Here is a 19,447-nt window from a genome sequence, read left to right as displayed (position 1 = left end):
TGTGTCCATGACTTAACTCATACTTTCTCATTCTCTTGTTTAAATCGGCCACTAATTAGCAAAATATGTCTAGTCACTACTGAGGATGCACTTAGGCAACAGACACAAATGAAATGAAATGATAATTTTAATATTTTTCTTGCAAATCTTTTTTTTTTTTTTTTTTTTTTAGATTAGCAATCGTGTCCTATATGTGTTTTTCACACACGTGCAAGAGCTCTTCGGAAATGTGACACTGAAGCAAGTGACGAAACCTCTGCGATGGTCTAACATGGCCACGATGCCCACACATGCACTTAGGCAACAGACACAAATGAAATGAAATGATAATTTTAATATTTTTTTTGCAAATCTTTTTTTTTTTTTTTTTTTTTTTAGATTAGCAATCGTGTCCTATATGTGTTTTTCACACACGTGCAAGAGCTCTTCGGAAATGTGACACTGAAGCAAGTGACGAAACCTCTGCGATGGTCTAACATGGCCACGATGCCCACACTGCCCGAGACCCAGGAGAGCATCAAGGAGGAGATCAGAAGACAGGTGAGTGCAGCCCCCCTCCTGGCCCCCAGAGCCAGCCCTCGCTCTGACCCCGTGGGAGACTGCAGTGCTGAGGATGATGGCCTCCTGTTCCTTGAACACTTCCTGTGTGTCTGGAGCTGTGTCAGGCACACTCTTCATGGCACACTGAAGCCAGAACTTCCCATCTGGCACTATTTCATGCCAGTTAAGGCAGAACATCATAGTGGACAGAGCACAGGTTTGGAAATCAGAAGACCTGGCTTTAAATTCTTGCTCTGCTCCTAATTAGGCACGTTGCTTAACCTCCTTAAGCCTTGGGGATTGCATTTAAAAATGAGTCCTCTCCTAGGTTTGATGTGAAGATTACCTTAAATGAAATAATGCGTTAAAGATGTTCACCATGGTGCCAGGTATGTTGTAAGCGGTCCAAAAATGTTAGCTTCTCTGGACAAGGCTGCTTTATTGGCCTTATTTTACGGATAAGAATAATGAAATTTGGAGAAGTTAAATAACTTATGCTGTGTCACCTGGTTACTAAGCTGAAGAGCTAGGATTTGACCCCAAATCCTGTGTTTTCCCACTGTGCTACTGAAACAGTGCCATTTGGTTGTGTGTGTTTGGCAAGCTCAATAAGAAATTCAAGGCTAAGACGTTTACTTACATTTGATAATTATTACATCTTTTGTTTGCATACAAGTTATCAAATCCCTGCTTGCCTTTCTTCCCTTTTGTCTGCTCTGAGCTCCCATTTCTTAGTAGTTGATGTGTTGGGGGAAGGGAGGTGAATTGACTACTGGGAACCATTGTAAATTGACGGATTAGAACCCAGTGCTCAGGCAGAAAAAATAAAGATGATTTTTCAGTCATAGCCTTGACAAAACAATTCATGCATTGTCATTTTTTTAATGATAATTGAAAAGTAGTTGATTCTGCATTTTTAGAAATTGCATGTGGTTTTATTTTAAGATGACAAGACATGGAATCCTATACAGTGTGTGGTGTGTTACTTTCTAGGAGTTTCTTTTGAACTGTTTACATCGAGATCTGCAGGGTGGGATAAAGGATTTATCTAAAGAGGAAAGATTATGGGAAGTACAAAGAATTCTGACAGCCCTCAAAAGAAAACTGAGAGAAGCTAAAAGACAAGTGAGTAAATTTATTATTTTGGCACATCATGTTTATAATGAAATGTAAAAAGAGTGCTCTGGAATCTTTTATATACCATTTTAAGTTATTTAAAGTACGACCCAATTTATATTGGGTTGGCTGAAAAGTTCGTTCGGGTTTTTGTTTAAAAAAAAAAAAAAAAAAGCCGAACGACCTTTTTGGCCAACCCAGTGTAAATACCTTTTGAGGGGAAGTTCCCTGATGGGAGATTTGTTCACATGTTCCCAGTTCTGGATTATTGATCCTTCAGCTTGGTATCAGGGAAATGCTTCATTTAATTTAGAAAGTTGAGTTTTTTAATTAAACAGACTATTTGGCTAAAAGATGGTTTGTCATTTCCTGCTTGGTTGTACCTGTAAACAGGTTTCCAGGCGTGAGAAGCAGTCAGATGGTGATATGTTTCAAACACTGCAGGAGAGTTTGAGGGCTTTGAGTCAGCTCTTTAGAAACACACGGAGGTACCGAAGATCAGGAGGGGCTTTCTTTACCTGGTAACAGGCAGGGTGGTGTGTGCCTCCTGATGAGCTTTGGGTTCGTGAGCCAGACTGTTGGTCTCCCTCTAGTTTAGTGTGTGTTGCTTGGCGCTGGGACTCTGAGTTTCCTGGCAACGCCAAGGCCGAGGTCCCAAATCTCTGGACCCTCTTACAACCCACGTGCAGATTCAATGCCAGGGTCCAAAGAGCACTTCCATGGAACATGAGTTAGCATTTGTCAGAGTGGGACAGCATGGTCCATGGTGGGTCACAGTTGTGGTTTTGCTACAAGACAAGACAAGCCATGTTGCTTCGAGGGCAGCAGTTTGCACTTATGTGGGGATAGCTTTGTCAGGAAGGAAGCTGTGATGGAGTTTCTACACCTGCACTCTAGGACTAGCAGACGCCCTCTGTGTATTTTTCTTCCTTTTTCCCCACTTGCCAGATTACCTATCTTTTGCTTCCAGTGCCTGTTTTTAATTAATTAATTATTCCCTTCATGATTCGGCCTGGCATCAGGTTTTAGTGACAGACCAACCAGTCCTCCTGTGGTCACTGTCCACCACGTGGCGTTGCCCATCAGCCTTTAATGAAGGGTCTCTGACCCAGGACAGGCTCACGTGGGCTCAGCTTCCTTTCTCTTGTTCCTGCATCTCTCTTGGATAAAGGAATTGTGACATAGCAAACCAGAGCCAATATAGAAAGGGATGCATTACCTCTACTTTGCCAGTTTCTTGATGCTATCTTTTCATGTCTGCTTATTAATTCACAAAGTGCTCCAAAGGTTCCATCAAGTTGATTTCAACTTTGAGGAATAAATGACTTTTAAAGATAGAAGTAATATAACTCATTATATTAACAGACTAAAAATAAGAAACCACAAGATCGTGTCAGTAGATGCAGAGAAAGCATTTGGCAGAATTTGACACTTAACTCGTGACAGAATCTTGCAGTCACTGCCTTTCAGCCCGATAAAGGGCATTTACAGAAAAAATCTCTGATTTACATTGTGCTTAATGGTGAAAGTCTGAATGCTTTCCTCTAAGATTGGGTATACAAGCAAGCAATTTCTGCTTTTACCACTTCTATTCAACATTGTACTGGAGGTCGTTCTAGCCAGTGCACTCAAACAAGAAAAAAAGGCATATGGATTGGAGAGAAATCAGTCTTTATATGTAGATGATGTGATTGTCTCTATATAAAATCCTAAGGAATCTGTACAAAATCGAGTAAGTGACTTTAGCGACATTGTAGCATACAGGATCAGATGTACAAGTCTATTGTATTTCTGTATATTCGCAATGAACTATTGGATAGTGAACCTAAAAAACAAGACATAAATTAAAAATATATTTATATCTCAATATTGTTAAGATGTTAGGTTTTTCCAGATTGATCTGTGGATTCAATTCCAATCAAAATCTAAACAGGTGATTTTGGTAGAAATTAACAAGCTCTTCTAAAATCTGTGTGGAAATACAAATGACCAAGAATAGCCTAAACAGTTTTGAAAAAGGACAACATTGGAGGGCTCACACTACCTGATACTAAGACTTACTGTAAAGCTATAGTAATCAAGATAGTCGATATTGGATAAGGATAGACATAGAAAAGAAAGTCTAGAAATAGACCAACACATGTGTGGGCAGTTAATTTTCAACAAAGATGCTAAGACAATTGACTAGGGAAGGATTTTCTTTTCAACAAATGGTGCTGGAACAATTGGATATTTATATGCAAAAAAAAAAAAAAAAAAAAAAGAACCTGACTTTTTCCCTCTTTCCACACAACATATACAAAAATTAGCTCCAAATGAATCATACACTAAGACCTAAAAAAACTTCCAGAAGTAAACAGAGGAGAAGATCTTACTGACTTTGGCTTAGGCAGTGATTTTTTTTTTTTAATTTTATTGCAGTATGGTTGATTTACAGTGTTGTGTTAATTTCTGCTGTACAGCAAAGTTCCTCAGTTATACGTATATATATTCTTTTTCATATTCTTTTCCATATGGTTTTTCACAGGATATTGAATATAGTTCCCTGTGCTAAACAGTAGGACCCTGTTGTTTATCCATCCTATATATATACTAGTTTGCATCGGCTAATCCCAAACTCCTAATCCATCATCCCTCTCCTACCCCTCTCCCCCTTGGCAACCACAAGTCTGTTCTGTATGTCTGTGAGCCTGTTTCAGTTTCGTACATGTTTTATTTGAGTCATGTTTTAGATTCCACATATAAGTGATATATATGGTATTTGTCTTTCTCTTTCTGACTTACTTCACTTAGTATGATAATCTCTAGGTCTATCCATGTAGCTGCAAATGGCTTTTTTTTATGGCTGAGTAATATTCCTTTATATATATACCACATCATCTTTATCCATCTGTCAATGGACATTTAGGTAGTTTCCATGTCTTGGCTATTGTGAATAGTGCTGCTGTGAACATAGGGGTGTATGTATCTTTTCGAATTATAGTTTTGTCTGGATATATGCCCAGGAGTGGGATTGCTGGATCATAATGGCAACTCTGTTTTTTAGTGTTTTGAGGAACCTGCACCAATTTACATTCCCACCAACAGTGTAGGAGGGTTCCCTTCTCTCCACACCTTCTGCAACATTTATTATTTGTAGGGTTTTTAATGATGGCCATTCTGACCAGTGAGGTGGTACCTCATTGTAGTTTTAATTTGCATTTCTCTAATAATTAGCGATGATGATTTCATCTTTTCATGTGCCTGTTGGCCATCTGTATTTCTTCCTTGGAGAAATGTCTATTTAGGTCTTCTGCCCATTTTTGATTGGGTTTTTTGTTTTGTTGTTACTGAGTTGTATGAGCTGTTTGAGTGATTTCTTAAATAGGACACAAAATCCTTGAACTGTGAAAGAAAAATTTGGTAAATTACATTTCATCAAAACATGCTCTTCAAAAGATATTAAGAAGATGAATATGCAAGCCAGAGACTTTGACAAAATAGTTGCAAAAAACACACTTGATAAAGGACTTGAAGTAGTATGTATAAAAAACTCTTAAGACAAACCAGTTTTTTTTAAACTTTATTTTTTTGGAACAGTTTTAGGTTCATAGCAGAATTGAGGGAAAGGTACAGAGAATTCCCATATACCCCTTCCGCCCTCATGCTTAGCCTCCCTCATTATCAGCATCTCCTGCCAGAGTGGTACATTTGTTACGATAACAATTCAATTTTAAAAAGGCAAAAATTTGAACAGGTACTTTACTGAAGATTATATATGGATGGTAAATAAGCACATGTGAAGATGCTGAACATCATTAGTCATTAAGGAAATACAACTTAAAATCACGAGATGTACTACTACACACCAACCAGAATGACTAAAATTAAAAATACCAAGTGTTGACAAGAATGTGGAGCAGCTGGAACTCTCCTGTATTGCTCTTGGTTCAATCATTTTGGAAAACAGTTGGCATTTTCTTTTAAAGTTAAGCATGAGTTTACCATCTGACCCAGCAATCCCACTCCTAGGTATTTATCTAACAAAAGAAGGCATATACCCACACAAAGCCAAATACACAGTGTTCATAACAGGTCTCGTTAAAATTGCTCAAAATTAGAAAGGACCGAAATGTCCATCAGCTGGTGAATGGATGAAAAATTGGGGTACATTCGCATCATGGCATATTACTCAGTAAACTACTGATACAAACGACAAAATAGATGAATCAAAATTAGCAATGTGCCAGATAAAAAAGACTACTTACTGATTAATTCAGTTTATATGAAACATAAGAAAAGGAAAAACCAGAGCAGTGGAAAGGAGGTTAGTGGTTGCCAGGGGCAGCAGATGGTGGAAGAGCCCAAGGGCACTTCGTGGTGACGGAGATGTTCAGTGTCGTGATTGTGATGGTGGTTACTTGACTGTATACAGTCGTCAAAACCAGTTGAACTGTATGCTTAAAATCAACCCCCTCCAAAAAAAAAAAGTATTACAGAAGGTAATTTATGTAGGAGGGTTCCAGAAATGGTGAGCATATTACAATTGAACATTTTTCTTCCAGTGCAGCCACAGACTGAGATCCACACATTATTTTCAAAGCCCAGTTAGCAGATGCCCATATGTCCAGATGGTTCAGCTGACTGTGTCACTCTTATTTTTTCAGTTCTAGGAGGTGAGAAGGAAACTTCTGGACTGGTGATGGTGGGAATTTGTTGAATGTGTTAACAGTAGGCTGACCAGTGCTTTTCATTTCTCTCACTTGACAGGAGTGTGAAACCAAGATTGCACAAGAGATAGCCAGTCTTTCAAAAGAGGATGTTTCCAAAGAAGAAATGAATGAAAATGAAGAAGTCATAAATATTCTTCTTGCCCAGGTAAGCTAAACTCTTTTTCTCTATTTTGCAAGATTCTTTTAAAATAAAAATTGTATATATTTAAGGTGTACAACATGATGATTTGATACACCTCTACATAGTGAAATGATTACTGCAATCAAGCTAATTAACATTAACCTCTCACACAGTTACCTTTCTTTTGTGATGAGAGCACCTTCAGGTGCTCCCGTAGTATATTTCCAGTATTCAGTACAGTATCATTAAGTATCATCATCATTATTAGATCTCTAGACTTAGTTATTCAACATTAAGTGCAACTTTGTATTTTTTGACCAATACCTCCCTATTTTCCCCACCCTCCAGCCCCTGGTAACCACTGTTCGACTCTCTGCTTCTATGAACTCGACTTTTTCTTAGATTCCACAAATGAGTGAGATTGTACAGTATTTGTCTTTTTCTGTCTGGCTTATTTCACTTAGCCTAATGTCCTCCAGGTTGATCTACGCTGTATTAAATGGCAGGATTGCCTTCTTATGTCTGATTAATATTCATGGTGTGTGTATTTATATGTATGTGTTTACATGTTGTATTTTTTAAGTATTTATTTGTTTTTTTGGCTGTGTCGGGTCTTAGTTGTGGCACGTGGGATTTTTCATTGTGGTGCTTGGGCTCTTCGCTTCATTGCAGTGTGTGCGCGGGCTTCTCTCTAGTTATGGCGTGTGGGCTTAGTTGCCCTGCAGCATGTGGGATCTTAGTTCCCCAACCAGGGATCGAACCGGCATCCCCAACATTGCGAGACAGATTCTTAACCACTGGACCACCAGGGAAGTCCCTATATGTTTTTTATATATGTTTTTATATATATATGTGTGTGTGTGCGTATATACATGTGTATTATAAATATATATATATCACATCTATTCATTGATCCATTGACCATTTGATTATTTTCATATTTTGACTATTGTGAATAATGCTGCAGTGAACATGGGGGTGCAGATATTTCTTCAATACCCTGTTTTCATTTACTTTGGATATATATCCAGAAGTGGGATTGCTAGATCGCGTGATAGTTCTATTTTGTATTTTTGGAGGAACCTCCATACTGTTTTCCATAGTGGCTGCCTCAATTTACCTTCCCACTAAAACAGCACAAGGGTTTCCTTGCTCCACGTCCTCGCCAGCACTTGTTATCTTTTGTTTTTTTGATAAAAGCCATTCTGACAGGTGGAAGGTGTTATCTCATTGTGGTTTTGATTTGCTTTTCCCTGATGATCAGTGACATTGGGCATCTTTTCATATATCTGGCCATTTGTATGTCTTCTTTTGAGAAATGTTTATTTAGGTCCTTTGCCCATTTTTTAATTGGGTTGTTTGTTTTCTTACTGTTGAGTTGTTTGAGTTCTTTGTATGTACGTTAACTCCCTATCAGAGGTAGGGTTTGCAAATATTTTCTGTCATTCCATAGATTGTCTCTTCACTCCTTTGTTTCCTTTGCTATGTGGAAGCTTTTTAGTTTGATGCAGTCCCATTTGTCTATTGTATATTTGTGCTTCTGGGGTCATATCTAAAAAATTATTGCTCAGACTCAATGCCAAGAAACTTTCTCCCTGTGTTTTCTTCTAATAGTTTTATGGTTTCAGGTCTTATATTTAAGTCTTTACTCCATTTTGAGGTGATTACTGTGTATGGAGTGAGATAAGGTAAGGGTTCATTTTCACTCTTTTGCATGCGGAAAACCAGTTTCTCAACACCGTTTATTAAAGAGCCTGTCCTTTCTCCATTGTGTAGTAGCATCCTTGTCAAAGATCAATTAACTACAGATGTGTGGATTTATTTCTGGACTTGGTTCTGCTCCATTGGTGTATATGTCTGTTTTTTTATGCCAGTACCACACTGTTTTGACTGTAGGATGATGCCTCCAACTTTGTTCATCTCATTTAAGATTGCTTTGGCTAAAAAAAAGAGAGAGATTGCTTTGGCTATTTATTACAGTCTTTTGTGGTTCTGTATGAATGATAGGATTGTTTTTTCTATTTCTGTGAGAAACTCCATTGGAATTTTGATAGAGATTCCAATGAATCTGTAGATCACTTTGGTAGTATGGAAATTTTAACATTATTTTCTCCAATCCATGAACATGGGATATCTTTCCATTTATTTTTGTGTCTTCTTCAATTTCTTTCATTTATGTTTTATAGTTTTCAGTGTACAGATATTTCACCTCTGTGGTTAAATTTATTGCCTTTTTTTATGCTATTGTAAATGGAATTGTTTTCTTGATTTCTTTTTCAGATGGTTGTTAGCATGTAGAAATGCAACTGATTTTTGTATGTTGATTTTGTATTCTGCAACTTTATTAAATTTGTTTATTAGTTCTGACACTTATTTGGTGGAATCTTTATGGTTTTCTGTGTATAAGATCATGTCATCTGCAAACAATTTTAATTCTTTACAGTTTGGATACCTTTTATGTCTTGTTTACTTACTCTGGCTAGGACTTCAGTACTATATTGAACAGAATGGACATCTTGTCTTTTTTCTGATCTTAGAAGAAATGCTTTCAGCCTTTCGCTGGGGTATAATGTTATCTGTGGGCCTGTCATATGAGCATATCATGTCACTGTGTATGTTCCTTCTATACTCACTTTGTTGAGAGTTTTTATTATGAAAGGATGTTGAATTTTGTCAAATGCTTTTTTGAATCTTTTGCGATAATACGATTTTTATCCCTCATGTTGTTAATGTGGTGTATCACATTATTGGTTTGTGTTATGTTGAACCATCCTTATCCTTGTATCCCAGAGATAAATCCCACCTGATCGTGGTGTATGATCTTTTTAATGTATTGTTGAATTTGGTTTGTTAGCATGATTTTTGAGGACTTTTGCATGTTGTGTGCATCAGGGATAGTGGCCTCTAACTTTCTTTTCTTGTGGTATCTGTATCTGGCTCTGGCACGAGGGTGATGCTGGCCTCGTAAAATGTGTTTGGGAGTGTTCCTGCCTCTTCAATTTTCCAGAAGAGCTTGAGAAGGATTGGTGTTAATTCTTCTTTAAATGTTTGGTAGAATTCACCCATGAAGCTATCTGGTTCTGCTCTTTTCTTGGTTGGGAGGTTTTTGACTACTGGGTCAATCTTTTTACTCGTTATTGGTCTGTTCAGATTTTCTATTTTTTTCATGATTCAGTCTTGGTGGGTTTTAATGCCTCTAAGAACTTACCCAGGAAGAAATGGCAGATAGAGGGAATCAAAACAACAACAACAACAAAAACTTACCCAGTTTTTCTAGGTTATCTAGTTTGTTGGCATCATCGTAGTATCTTATAATTCTTTGTATTTCTGTGGTATCATTTGTAATGTTTCCTCTTTCATTTATAATTTTATTTAAGTCCCCTCTTAATCTAGGTAAAGGTTTGTCAATTTTATTTATCTTTTAAAAAACCAATTCTTCATTTCATTGACCTTTGGTATTGCTTTTCTTGTCTCCATTTCATTTATTTTTGCTCTGATTTTAGTATTTTCTTTTTGCTAATTTTAGGTTTAGTTTGTTCTTTCTCTAGTTCCTTGAGGTATACACTGTTTGAAGTCTTTTTTCTTAGTGTAGGCATTTGGCACTATAAACTTCCCTCTTCAAACTGCTCTTTCTGTGTCCCTTAAGTTTTGGTATGTTGTGTGCTTCCATTTGCATTTGCCTCAAGATAATATCTGATTTCTTCTTTGACCCATTGGTTGTTCAGGAGTGTGTTGCCAGCCAGACTGCTGATGGTCATTTTATATTATAATTTGAGAAGCTCAACTACAGAGGTGTTAATCTTTTAACCAAACTTATAAGAAGATTTAGAGGTTTTAGAGGGGCTTACTTGTTGTATTTGGCCCTACCTGTATGTGGTGTTTGCGTAAATGTTCAGCTGGAGGAAGAAACTACCTTTTGTACTGAGTGATTGCTTCTTACTGGAAACTGTTCTAGATGTTTTATTTCATCTCATTTCACTCACACACAGGTCTTGAGTCATAGGTATTTCCCCTAATTTACAAATTAGTGTAGTTGTTCCATATTAATGAGATTGGACTTCAGTATTTCAAAATTTGTTCTTCCTGATGTCACAAAGTTTGAGATCCTTGAAATGTAACAGATTTTAGCTGATAGTTGTTGCTAATAACACCTTTTAGATATTTTATTTTATTCTTTGCAGGTGAAAGTCAATTGTTGGAGATGAATTGTTTGATTATTCATTAATCGATTTGGCAAACAGCTCTTGAGTATCTACTGTATTCCAGGCAGAGAGCTAAAGATGAGCTCTTTTCTTTCTGAATTTCTCACTCAACCTTACTCTGTTCTGGAAATTCCCAGAGTTTAACCAGAAAGGAATGAAGTTTTAGGCTCTGACAGCATAGTCGGTGCTCCCAGAAACTCACATATGTGGGATACCTAAAGCCCTACAAGTTTCAATCCTTTTTTGTCACTTCTGAAAATACATTGTTTTGCCTACCAGGGACGTATAACCCTTCTCCCCTGAAGAGAGAATCAAGTCCCAAATATGTCTTTATTTCAGAGTTTTCAATCTGGTATTTCTTGGAACAGTAGCTTTCCTAAGTGCACTGAGGTAAAGGATGAGCATCTCTGCATTTGGAAACACCTGGGGAATATGTATATCACATCTCCGAGAGAGATTCTTTATGCACATGGGAGGCTTTGGGTAGTTGACTTTAGAACTTGACCCTAGCGTCTTTCACGTTTGATCACAGGTTCTTATCCTCTTGCTACCTGTTAGTTTGGAAAAAAGTGCTGTAGACCTTCGCTGCCTCCAGCTCATTTCTGTAGCTTTCCATCTCTGTTACCTCCTATGTTTTGTCTGCTTTGGTTCTTTTCACTAGGTTGAAAGGGCTAGCTAGATCTTGGGCAGATAGGGATTTATCCCCTTAGGTGAGCTAATCAGTTTTAGAAATGCATATTCTGTTAAAGAAGAATATTTACTGTTTAAATATTATCTCTGGGGACATGGGTTGAGGAGGATGGTGGCTTGTGGTGAGGAGAAAAGATTTCTTCTGTGAACATCTTTCCATCACTAGACCTACTTTCAGATGATGCCGATACCACCTGCTCATCTCCTGGGTCCTCCTTTCCTAGTGACACTGTCAAAGCCCACCGTGGCCCTAAAATAGATTCTCTTGGTGGGAAGGCATTCAGCAAGGACTGGGAAGCAAAAACACACGGAGTCACTTGAACTTTGCTTTGTGCCCAGTGTGCTGGCGGCATGCAGAGCCTTTGCAAAAGAAGGATTCCTAAGTGGCGTTTTATGTCTTGAGAAAAATCTAGTCATTCCTCCCAAACAACTTAGTCTACCTTTTCTCAAAGAAGCCTTTCTTGACATTAGGGAAATGGGGTATTTTTTGGGTGTGCAGTACAAGCTTTCCCATAACTTGTGTGTTAGTGTAGGGGGCGAAACAATTCAGGGTGACAGGAGACCCCAAAAGAGTGACATTTCCTAGACTCGGACTCTTCAAAGTGTTCACCAGTGGTCATTATTTAGGAGAATGAGATCCTGACTGAACAGGAGGAGCTCCTGGCCATGGAGCAGTTCCTGCGCCGACAGATCGCCTCGGAGAAAGAAGAGATGGAACGCCTCCGAGCGGAGATCGCCGAGATCCAGAGGTGAGGGAGAGCCGTGGGCTGGTTTCCAGGGATGCTGACTGCCGCGCGAGCACAGGTGGCCAGCGCTCAGCCTTCTGTGTGGAGGCGTCAGAGTGACCCTTCAGTTTCTTCTTTATTAAGTCTTAAGGACGGTGCGGTATCGAGTGCAGCTACGGAAAGCTGGTCAGTCTAGAGGCAGACGACGGGCCTGTCTCTGCTGGCCTGTAACGCGCTTCCCGCCCTGTCCCCGCGCAGCCGCCAGCAGCACGGCCGCAGCGAGACCGAGGAGTACTCATCGGAGAGCGAGAGCGAGAGCGAGGATGAGGACGAGCTGCAGCTCATCCTGCAGGACCTGCAGCGGCAGAACGAGGAGCTGGAGGTGGGCGCGGGGGACCCGAGGCTGCACTGAGGTCCTGGCAAGCGCGGGCCTCCTGGCAGACGTGTTCTGTTTGCCCTCGGTGACCGACGGGTAGGCCGAGGAGGGGGACTTTGGGGGGTGTCCCCCCGGGAGCGCGCAGGGTGTACACGGCACGGGGAGCCAGCAGCACGCTGACCAGAGTCTCCCTTCTCGCCCTCCCCTCCTCACAGAGGAGCCCGAGGGTGGTGGGTGGCTTCCCCTCCCTCAGGCAGGTGCCGGGACAGATCAGGCAATTCCACACCGGATCCCAGCTTGGGAGTCCTCTCCCCAGAGCCACGGGCCGAGGCCAGTGGGCCGTGGGAGACGGGCCAGCTGGCAGCACCTCGTCCTGCTCAGCATTTTACAGAGCATACAAACATGCTGAGTAGGAAAACGGTCCTCCAGAACTTCAGCGCTCGGGCTGTAGGTCAGGCTGCTGCAACGAAGGGAATAGCCCCCTGGTCTGAACAAGGGCCCCCGCCCCATCTGGCCACCCCCCAGGTTGGCACAGTGCTGCTTGGAGTGGGCAGGAAGGGAAGGGATGGGCCCCGGGAAGGGCACCGAGCGAGCGGGGCTGAGCAGCCGGCCCCTGCCGGAGGAGAGAGGTCTGCGGGGCGGGGCGTCACCTGGACTTTGCTGACCAAGGGCGGGTAGCTCCGGTGTGGCACCAGGTTTCTGTTGTCAGCGGGAGTTGTCGTCTTGCAGCCTTTTTGCTGACGTGAGCACTGTTGTCCCTGTCCCTCAAGATCAAGAACAACCACCTGAACCAGGCGATTCACGAGGAGCGTGAGGCCATCATTGAGCTGCGGGTGCAGCTCCGCTTACTCCAGCTGCAGCGCGCCCGGCCCGAGCCCCAGGCTGAGCCCGAGCCCGTCACCAGGGAGCCGCCCCCGGGCAGCAAGGAGCAGCCCCGGCCGTCGCCCGGGAGGGACAGGAAGGAAACGCCCATCTGAGCGCCGCCTCTGCTGTCCCCACTGTAAAGACGCCTCCTCCACGCGGGCGGCGCTCAGCGCAGGTGACACAACGACAGAGCGGCACGCGGTGCGGGCTTGTCGGGCACAGATGAGTTTCCAGCTAGTGTCAGCTTCTTTGAAGATTAATTTCCTTTGTTAAAATAACTTTTAACCCTTGAGTGGCTTCTTTTTAAACCAAAAATCGTCTTTCTTTGCTTTTTTATTACGGCAGAATCAGGATTTTTCTCTCGTTCAAGGGGGAACCAAACAAGGCAGCCCCACTCCTGCCCGCGCCGTGTCCCCTTCCAGGGTCTCCGCTGCCCGCCATTCTCGCCTGTGCCTTCACGCCTCCGCGGTGCAGATTCTGTCCTGGGAGCCACCTCACGTTTCCCGACTGGCCCGAGTGGCTCTCACGGGGGTGACCTTCCCCACCCCACACCCCAGGCCCAGGTCACCACAGCCACCTGGCTCCTGCTGCCTGGGGTCAGCAGATGCCTGTCACTGGGTCGTGGGAGCAGCTGCCCAGACCCGGGGCATCCACACAGAGGATCTGTTTCCCCAACCTGCCATTAGAACAGAACGTCGTGGGTTGCTTGCTTGGGCTAGAATGTAAGCATCTCATCTCTTTGCCTGAATAAGCCATATGGATGGGTAGCTATGCTCTTACACAAGATTTCAGCTGTCAGTGTCCACAGGGGCTGGGTGAACTGCTGCTGGGTGCCCAGTTGACCAGGCTGAGCGATAGGAAATGGCTTTCCTCTGCAGTCAGCTGTAGTCCTGACCCCACCACGTCTCTGGCAACCCGAGGTGTCTGGGAGGCCGGCTCGTAGGCACTCGGTCCAGTCCTGCTGTGTCCGAATAAGTGGCTCCACGAGGTTGTCAGCTCTCACGGCTGTGAAGACAAACCCCACACACTCAAGGTGATGGAAACACCCCCCACCCCCACCCCAGGGCTCTGTCCTCTCCTCCTGGTTAGTATTTATTTTCAGCACCTGTTTAATGCGGTTTTTTATTCTCTACCTATTGCACTGTTGTGACTTGTTGGCCATTATTTGATTTTTGTACGAAAAAAGCTTTGTTATAGAAATCAGCATACTATTTTTTTAAATCTGGAGAGAAGATATTACAGTGACTGAAAATACGGTCAGGTGTCAAATATAAACGTATAAAAGCCTTCTTGCCGTCCTGTCGGTCATGTTACATTCATTTTATATTTGCTGGCAATATTGAAGGGATTCTTTTGTGTTTAAACTCTAATTTCTATCACAGTGTCATGAATTTTTAAAATTAGTATTTCATCACAGTTGTCTCAGTGTTGGTTAACTAATTTTTGCCAGGACCATTATTGATCAAGCAAATAAATTCAACAGCCATTTGAGGAAAAAAAAATTCCGTTTTTCGTACCTGTTCTTTCTTTGAAATAACTGAGTGCCCTGTAGCTGGCAAGGAGTCGGTTTGATATTCATTCAAGGTCCAGGAGCACACAGAACCTTGTGTGTCAACTCACATTGCATCCCTCACCTCGGCAGAGTCAACGCCCACTTGCTGGTCAGCAGGCTTTGCCGCCATCCTCCTCCTCCTCCACACTGGCTCGTGCTGAGCTGGCCTGGATCTGCAGCTGCTTCTGTGAGCAATGCCCTGGTTCTGGTGGGAGGTGAGCTCTGTCCTTCCAGCCAACGCACAGGTCAGCTGGCCTGATTTGGCAGAAAGGTTGGTCATGGCCAGGTCACTTTCCTGTAGGGGATGGCAGGGGTCAGGTAGATCACTGTCCTGATCACGTGACTCCCGATTGACAGTTTCAGGTTCCAGTTCTGGGGAAGTGAAAACTATGATTAAGTCTCAGTTTGGTGACGTGGGGGCTTCGTTTAGGGCAGGGGTCCCCAACCCTGGGCCACAGACCTAGGAATTGGGACGCATAGCAGGAGATGAGTGGCAGGCAAGCGAAGGTTTATCTGCATTTACAGCCACTCCCCATCGCTCGCATTACCGCCTGAGCTCTGCCTCCTGTCAGATCAGCAGCAGCATTAAATTCTCACAGGAGCGCAAACCCTTCTGTGAACTGCATATGTGAGGGATCTAGGGTGCAGCTCCTTATGAGAATCTAATGCCTGATGATCTGAGGTGGAGCTGAGGCAGTGATGCTAGTGCTGGGGAGCGGCTGCAAATACAGATGATCATTAGCAGAGGGGTTTGACTGCACAGAGAGCATAATATATCAATTGCTTGCAGACTCATATCAAAACCCTATCAGTGAGTGGCAAGTGAAAACAAGCTCAGGGCTCCCACTGATTCTGCATTATGGTGAGTTGTATAATTAATTATTTCATTATATTTTACAATGTAATAATAGAAATGTAATGCTTTTGAATCATCCCAAAACTGTTGTCCCACCCCCACCCCCCCATGGAAAAATTGTCTTCCATGAAACTGGTCCCTGGTGCCACAAAGGTTGGGGGCCGTTGGTTTAGGGAACTCCATTTTGGGCCCACTATTTTGTCTTTTAACAAGTCTACCCTTTTAATCAGACTCTCAGCCTGAGAATTGTGAACAAGATTTCAGGCATTGGCCCTACTCCCAGCTACTGCTCTGGAGCTCTCACAGCTTTTGCCGAGTCCGTGTGGGTTCACATTCTTTAAGCTGGTTGTTCTGTGTTCCTTTTCTGACGTTACAGTCTTAGGGAGATCATTTGCTCGGTGGTTAGCGGCTGCAAACATGGATTGAACGCTTTTGAGAGAATCCAGTGCACCAGGGTGGCTACTATGATTATTCCAAGCAGGATGATCCCATTTCTGGGGTCCCCAAGACCCAAAGCAATCAAAGTCAAGTAAGTCAAAGAAAGAGCCTATTGAAGTAATCATTTTCTTAAGCCACGTGGCTTGTTCAGTGATCTTACAGAGCTGAATTTTCACTTCCCCAGAAGTGTCAATCCAGGTGCACCAGGTGGTGTTGGCCACAGCACACATACCTCATTGCTCAGCTAAAAGGTAACCACGAGCTATCCTATTATCAAGAACAACTTTGGCCAGAGAGTCTGGGGATTTTTTGCTGGGCAGCTCTTGGTTTAGCAGCAGATTCTGCAGTATCCTTGAGAGTTAAGGAGAGGTCCCTGATCATAGCCTCACTTGCACTTTCTCCTAGCCAGGAGAGTGGAGATTTGCTGAGGGAAGTGAATTTTGAATCATGAATGCCTTCTGGTAATCTTGGCTTGAGTCTGTGGCTCAGGAGTGGAAAGGTGACAGCCAGGGAGGCCAGTAAAATTTCAGGATCTGCAGGCTGCACAGGTGGTTTTGTTCTGGTTACCCTTGTCTCGTGTCCCTTCTTTAGCCTGGATGCAATATTCCCTGGGTTTGGGGTTGCTAACCAGAGATGCGGAAGTGGACCCAGGGTCCTGATATGATAGAGAGAAGGCTGAGTTTGTTCCAGAGAAACTGTCACTTTGGGAATCAGGGCGAAGTTTGTGATGGACAGAACTACCTGATCATCAGCCTCTTGGCAAGTCCAGCAGTTAACTTGGAGGTCTGATTACCCAGCTTGGCAATGGCCTGAGACAATGGCATTCTCTTTCCAGGCCAGAGCAAGGCAAAAGGTGAACAGAAGAATCAGAAAGGCCTTCATGGGGTAGGAGTTAGGAAAAGGATGGTCAGGGAGGGAAGGAGGAATGGAAAGAAATGAGGAAAGAAAGGTTCTTAATCCTTTTGATCTGACGTCTTGGGAGGAAGCATCCTACCTTGATGTCAGCTGCTCCTCTTCCTGGTCGGTTTGATTTGAGGTCTCCAGCGTTTGCACAGGGCCAGATGTCCGGCAGAGTCTTTTTCAGCTGTGAAATACCCCTGAGGTTCAACACCTTGTAATTTGGCAGTGGTGTCAGTGGTCAAGACTCCTCGGTAGGGTCCTTTCTGTGAGTCTCACTTTTAAAAGCATCTGAGTAAAACAGTAACTGTCTGTAAATGACAAAAGACTTAAAAATGTAATCTAACATCTATGTTTCACAAGGTGAGAGGCAAATCCTTTGAGATTTTCCAGGAGCCCTCTGGGAAACCTCAAAGTTTACTATGAGGTCAAAAAGACTCTTATTTAGTAATCTGATTTTAAGAGAATGTCAAAAGGATCAAACATTTGATTAAATAGGATCACAAATCATTATGATATAATAATGCACCAAAGTGATGGTACCAGATATTAAATGCAAATAGAGAAGATAAACAAAAGTTAGTGCTCCTTATGTTGAGAAGACTGGGTTTTGTTAAGTAAGAAAAGACCGGATAAAGACAACATGAAGCAGAGTCAGTTATTTTGGTAATGTACAAAATTTTTGCTGTCCAGGCAGATTAATTAAAAGGTAAAACAAACAAAAACTAGTTCTTTAACGAGCAGACCAATAATCGAAGAGAACTTTGTCTTTTTAACAGAGTGAAAAATCAAATTCTAATTTTGCACCAGTGTATTTTGATAAAACTTATTTTTTTAAAAAACATAGCCAAATCCTGCAGCCTGTGGGAAAAAAACGACATTCACAGAAAGATAAGATGAAAAGGCAGAGGGCTATGTACCAGATGAAGGAACAAGATAAAACCCCAGAAAAACAACTAAATGAAGTGGAGATGGGCTACCTTTCAGAGAAAGAATTCAGAATAATGATACTGGAGATGATCCAGGACCTCGGAAAAAGAATGGAGGCAAAGATCGAGAAGATGCAAGAAATGTTTAACAAAGACCTAGAAGAATTAGAGAACAAACAAACAGAGATGCACAATACAATAACTGAAATGAAAACTACACTAGAAGGAATCAATAGCAGAATAACTGAGGCAGAAGAACGGATAAGTGACCTGGAAGACAGGAGAAGAGAGAGAGAAAGGACCAGAGAAAATATTTGAAGAGATTATAGTCGAAAACTTCCCTAACATGGGAAAGGAAATAGCCACCCAAGTCCAGGAAGCGCAGCGAGTCCCATACAGGATAAACCCAAGGAGAAACACGCCGAGACACACAGTAATCAAATTGGCAAAAATTAAAAACAAAAATTATTGAAAGCAGCAAGGGAAAAACAAAAAATATAATACAAAGGAACTCCCATAAGGTTAACAGCTGATTTCTCAGCAGAAACTCTACAAGCCAAAAGGGAGTGACATGATATACTTAAAGTGATGAAAGGGAAGAACCTACAACCAAACCAAGATTACTCTACCCAGCAAGGATCTCATTCAGATTCGATGGAGAAATCAAAAGCTTTAGAGACGAGCAAACGTTAAGAGAATTCAGCACAATGAAAATCAAAAGAAAGCTGGAGTAGCAATACTCATATCAGATAAAATAGACTTTAAAATAAAGAATGTTACAAGAGACAAGGAAGGACACTACATAATGATCAAGGGATCAATCCAAGAAGAAGATATAACAATTATAAACATATATATGCACCCAACATAGGAGCACCTCAATAAATAAGGCAACTGCTAACAGCTATAAAAGAGGAAATCGACAGTAACACAATAATAGTGGGGGACTTTAACACCTCACTTACACCAATGGACAGATCATCAAAACAGAAAATTAATACCACAACACTATGAGAATAGTAATGAATTACAGGGAAAAAAAACGTAAAAAACACAAACACATGGAGGCCAAACAATACGTTACTAAGTAACCAGGGGATCACTGAAGAAATCAAAGATGAAATAAAAATATACCTAGAGACAAATGACAATGAAAACACAATGATCCAAAACCTATGGGATGCAGCAAAAGCAGTTCTAAGAGGGAAGTTTGTAGCTATACAATCCTACCTCAAGAAACAAGAAAACTCTCAAACAATCTAACCTTACACCTAAAGGAACTAGAGAAAGAAGAACAAACAAAACCCAAAGTTAGCAGAAGGAAAGAAATCATAAAGACCAGAGCAGAAATAAATGAAATAGAAACAAAGAAAACAATAGCAAAGATCAATAAAACTAAAAGCTAGTTCTTTGAGAAGATAAACAAAAT

The 19,447-nt window shown here is 41.8% G+C and overlaps 1 protein-coding gene and 1 long non-coding RNA gene across 2 annotated transcripts in view; one reads left to right on the top strand and one right to left on the bottom strand.

The window, feature by feature from the left end:
* The window catches only part of RALBP1 (ralA binding protein 1), a 44,244-nt gene extending 29,396 nt beyond the window's left edge, over positions 1–14,848 (top strand). Inside the window, exons 5-10 of the mRNA XM_055080548.1 lie at positions 379–540; positions 1,534–1,665; positions 6,406–6,513; positions 12,009–12,130; positions 12,365–12,488; positions 13,253–14,848. Of these exons, the coding sequence (XP_054936523.1) occupies positions 379–540; positions 1,534–1,665; positions 6,406–6,513; positions 12,009–12,130; positions 12,365–12,488; positions 13,253–13,459 (855 nt within the window). The 3' untranslated portion in view covers positions 13,460–14,848. The remainder of the gene's footprint in view (positions 1–378; positions 541–1,533; positions 1,666–6,405; positions 6,514–12,008; positions 12,131–12,364; positions 12,489–13,252) is intronic.
* Positions 14,849–14,979: 131 nt separating this feature from the next.
* LOC129391581 (uncharacterized) overlaps positions 14,980–19,447 on the bottom strand; it is a 12,459-nt gene continuing 7,991 nt past the window's right edge. The window contains exons 3-4 of the long non-coding RNA XR_008615962.1: positions 17,187–17,380; positions 14,980–15,193 (exon numbers count right to left, since the gene is read on the bottom strand). This is a non-coding gene — a long non-coding RNA (uncharacterized lncRNA). The remainder of the gene's footprint in view (positions 15,194–17,186; positions 17,381–19,447) is intronic.

Source organism: Physeter macrocephalus, chromosome 19, assembly GCF_002837175.3.
Source record: "Physeter macrocephalus isolate SW-GA chromosome 19, ASM283717v5, whole genome shotgun sequence".
Lineage (NCBI taxonomy): Eukaryota > Metazoa > Chordata > Mammalia > Artiodactyla > Physeteridae > Physeter > Physeter macrocephalus.
This window is presented reverse-complemented; position numbering and strand designations above follow the sequence as displayed.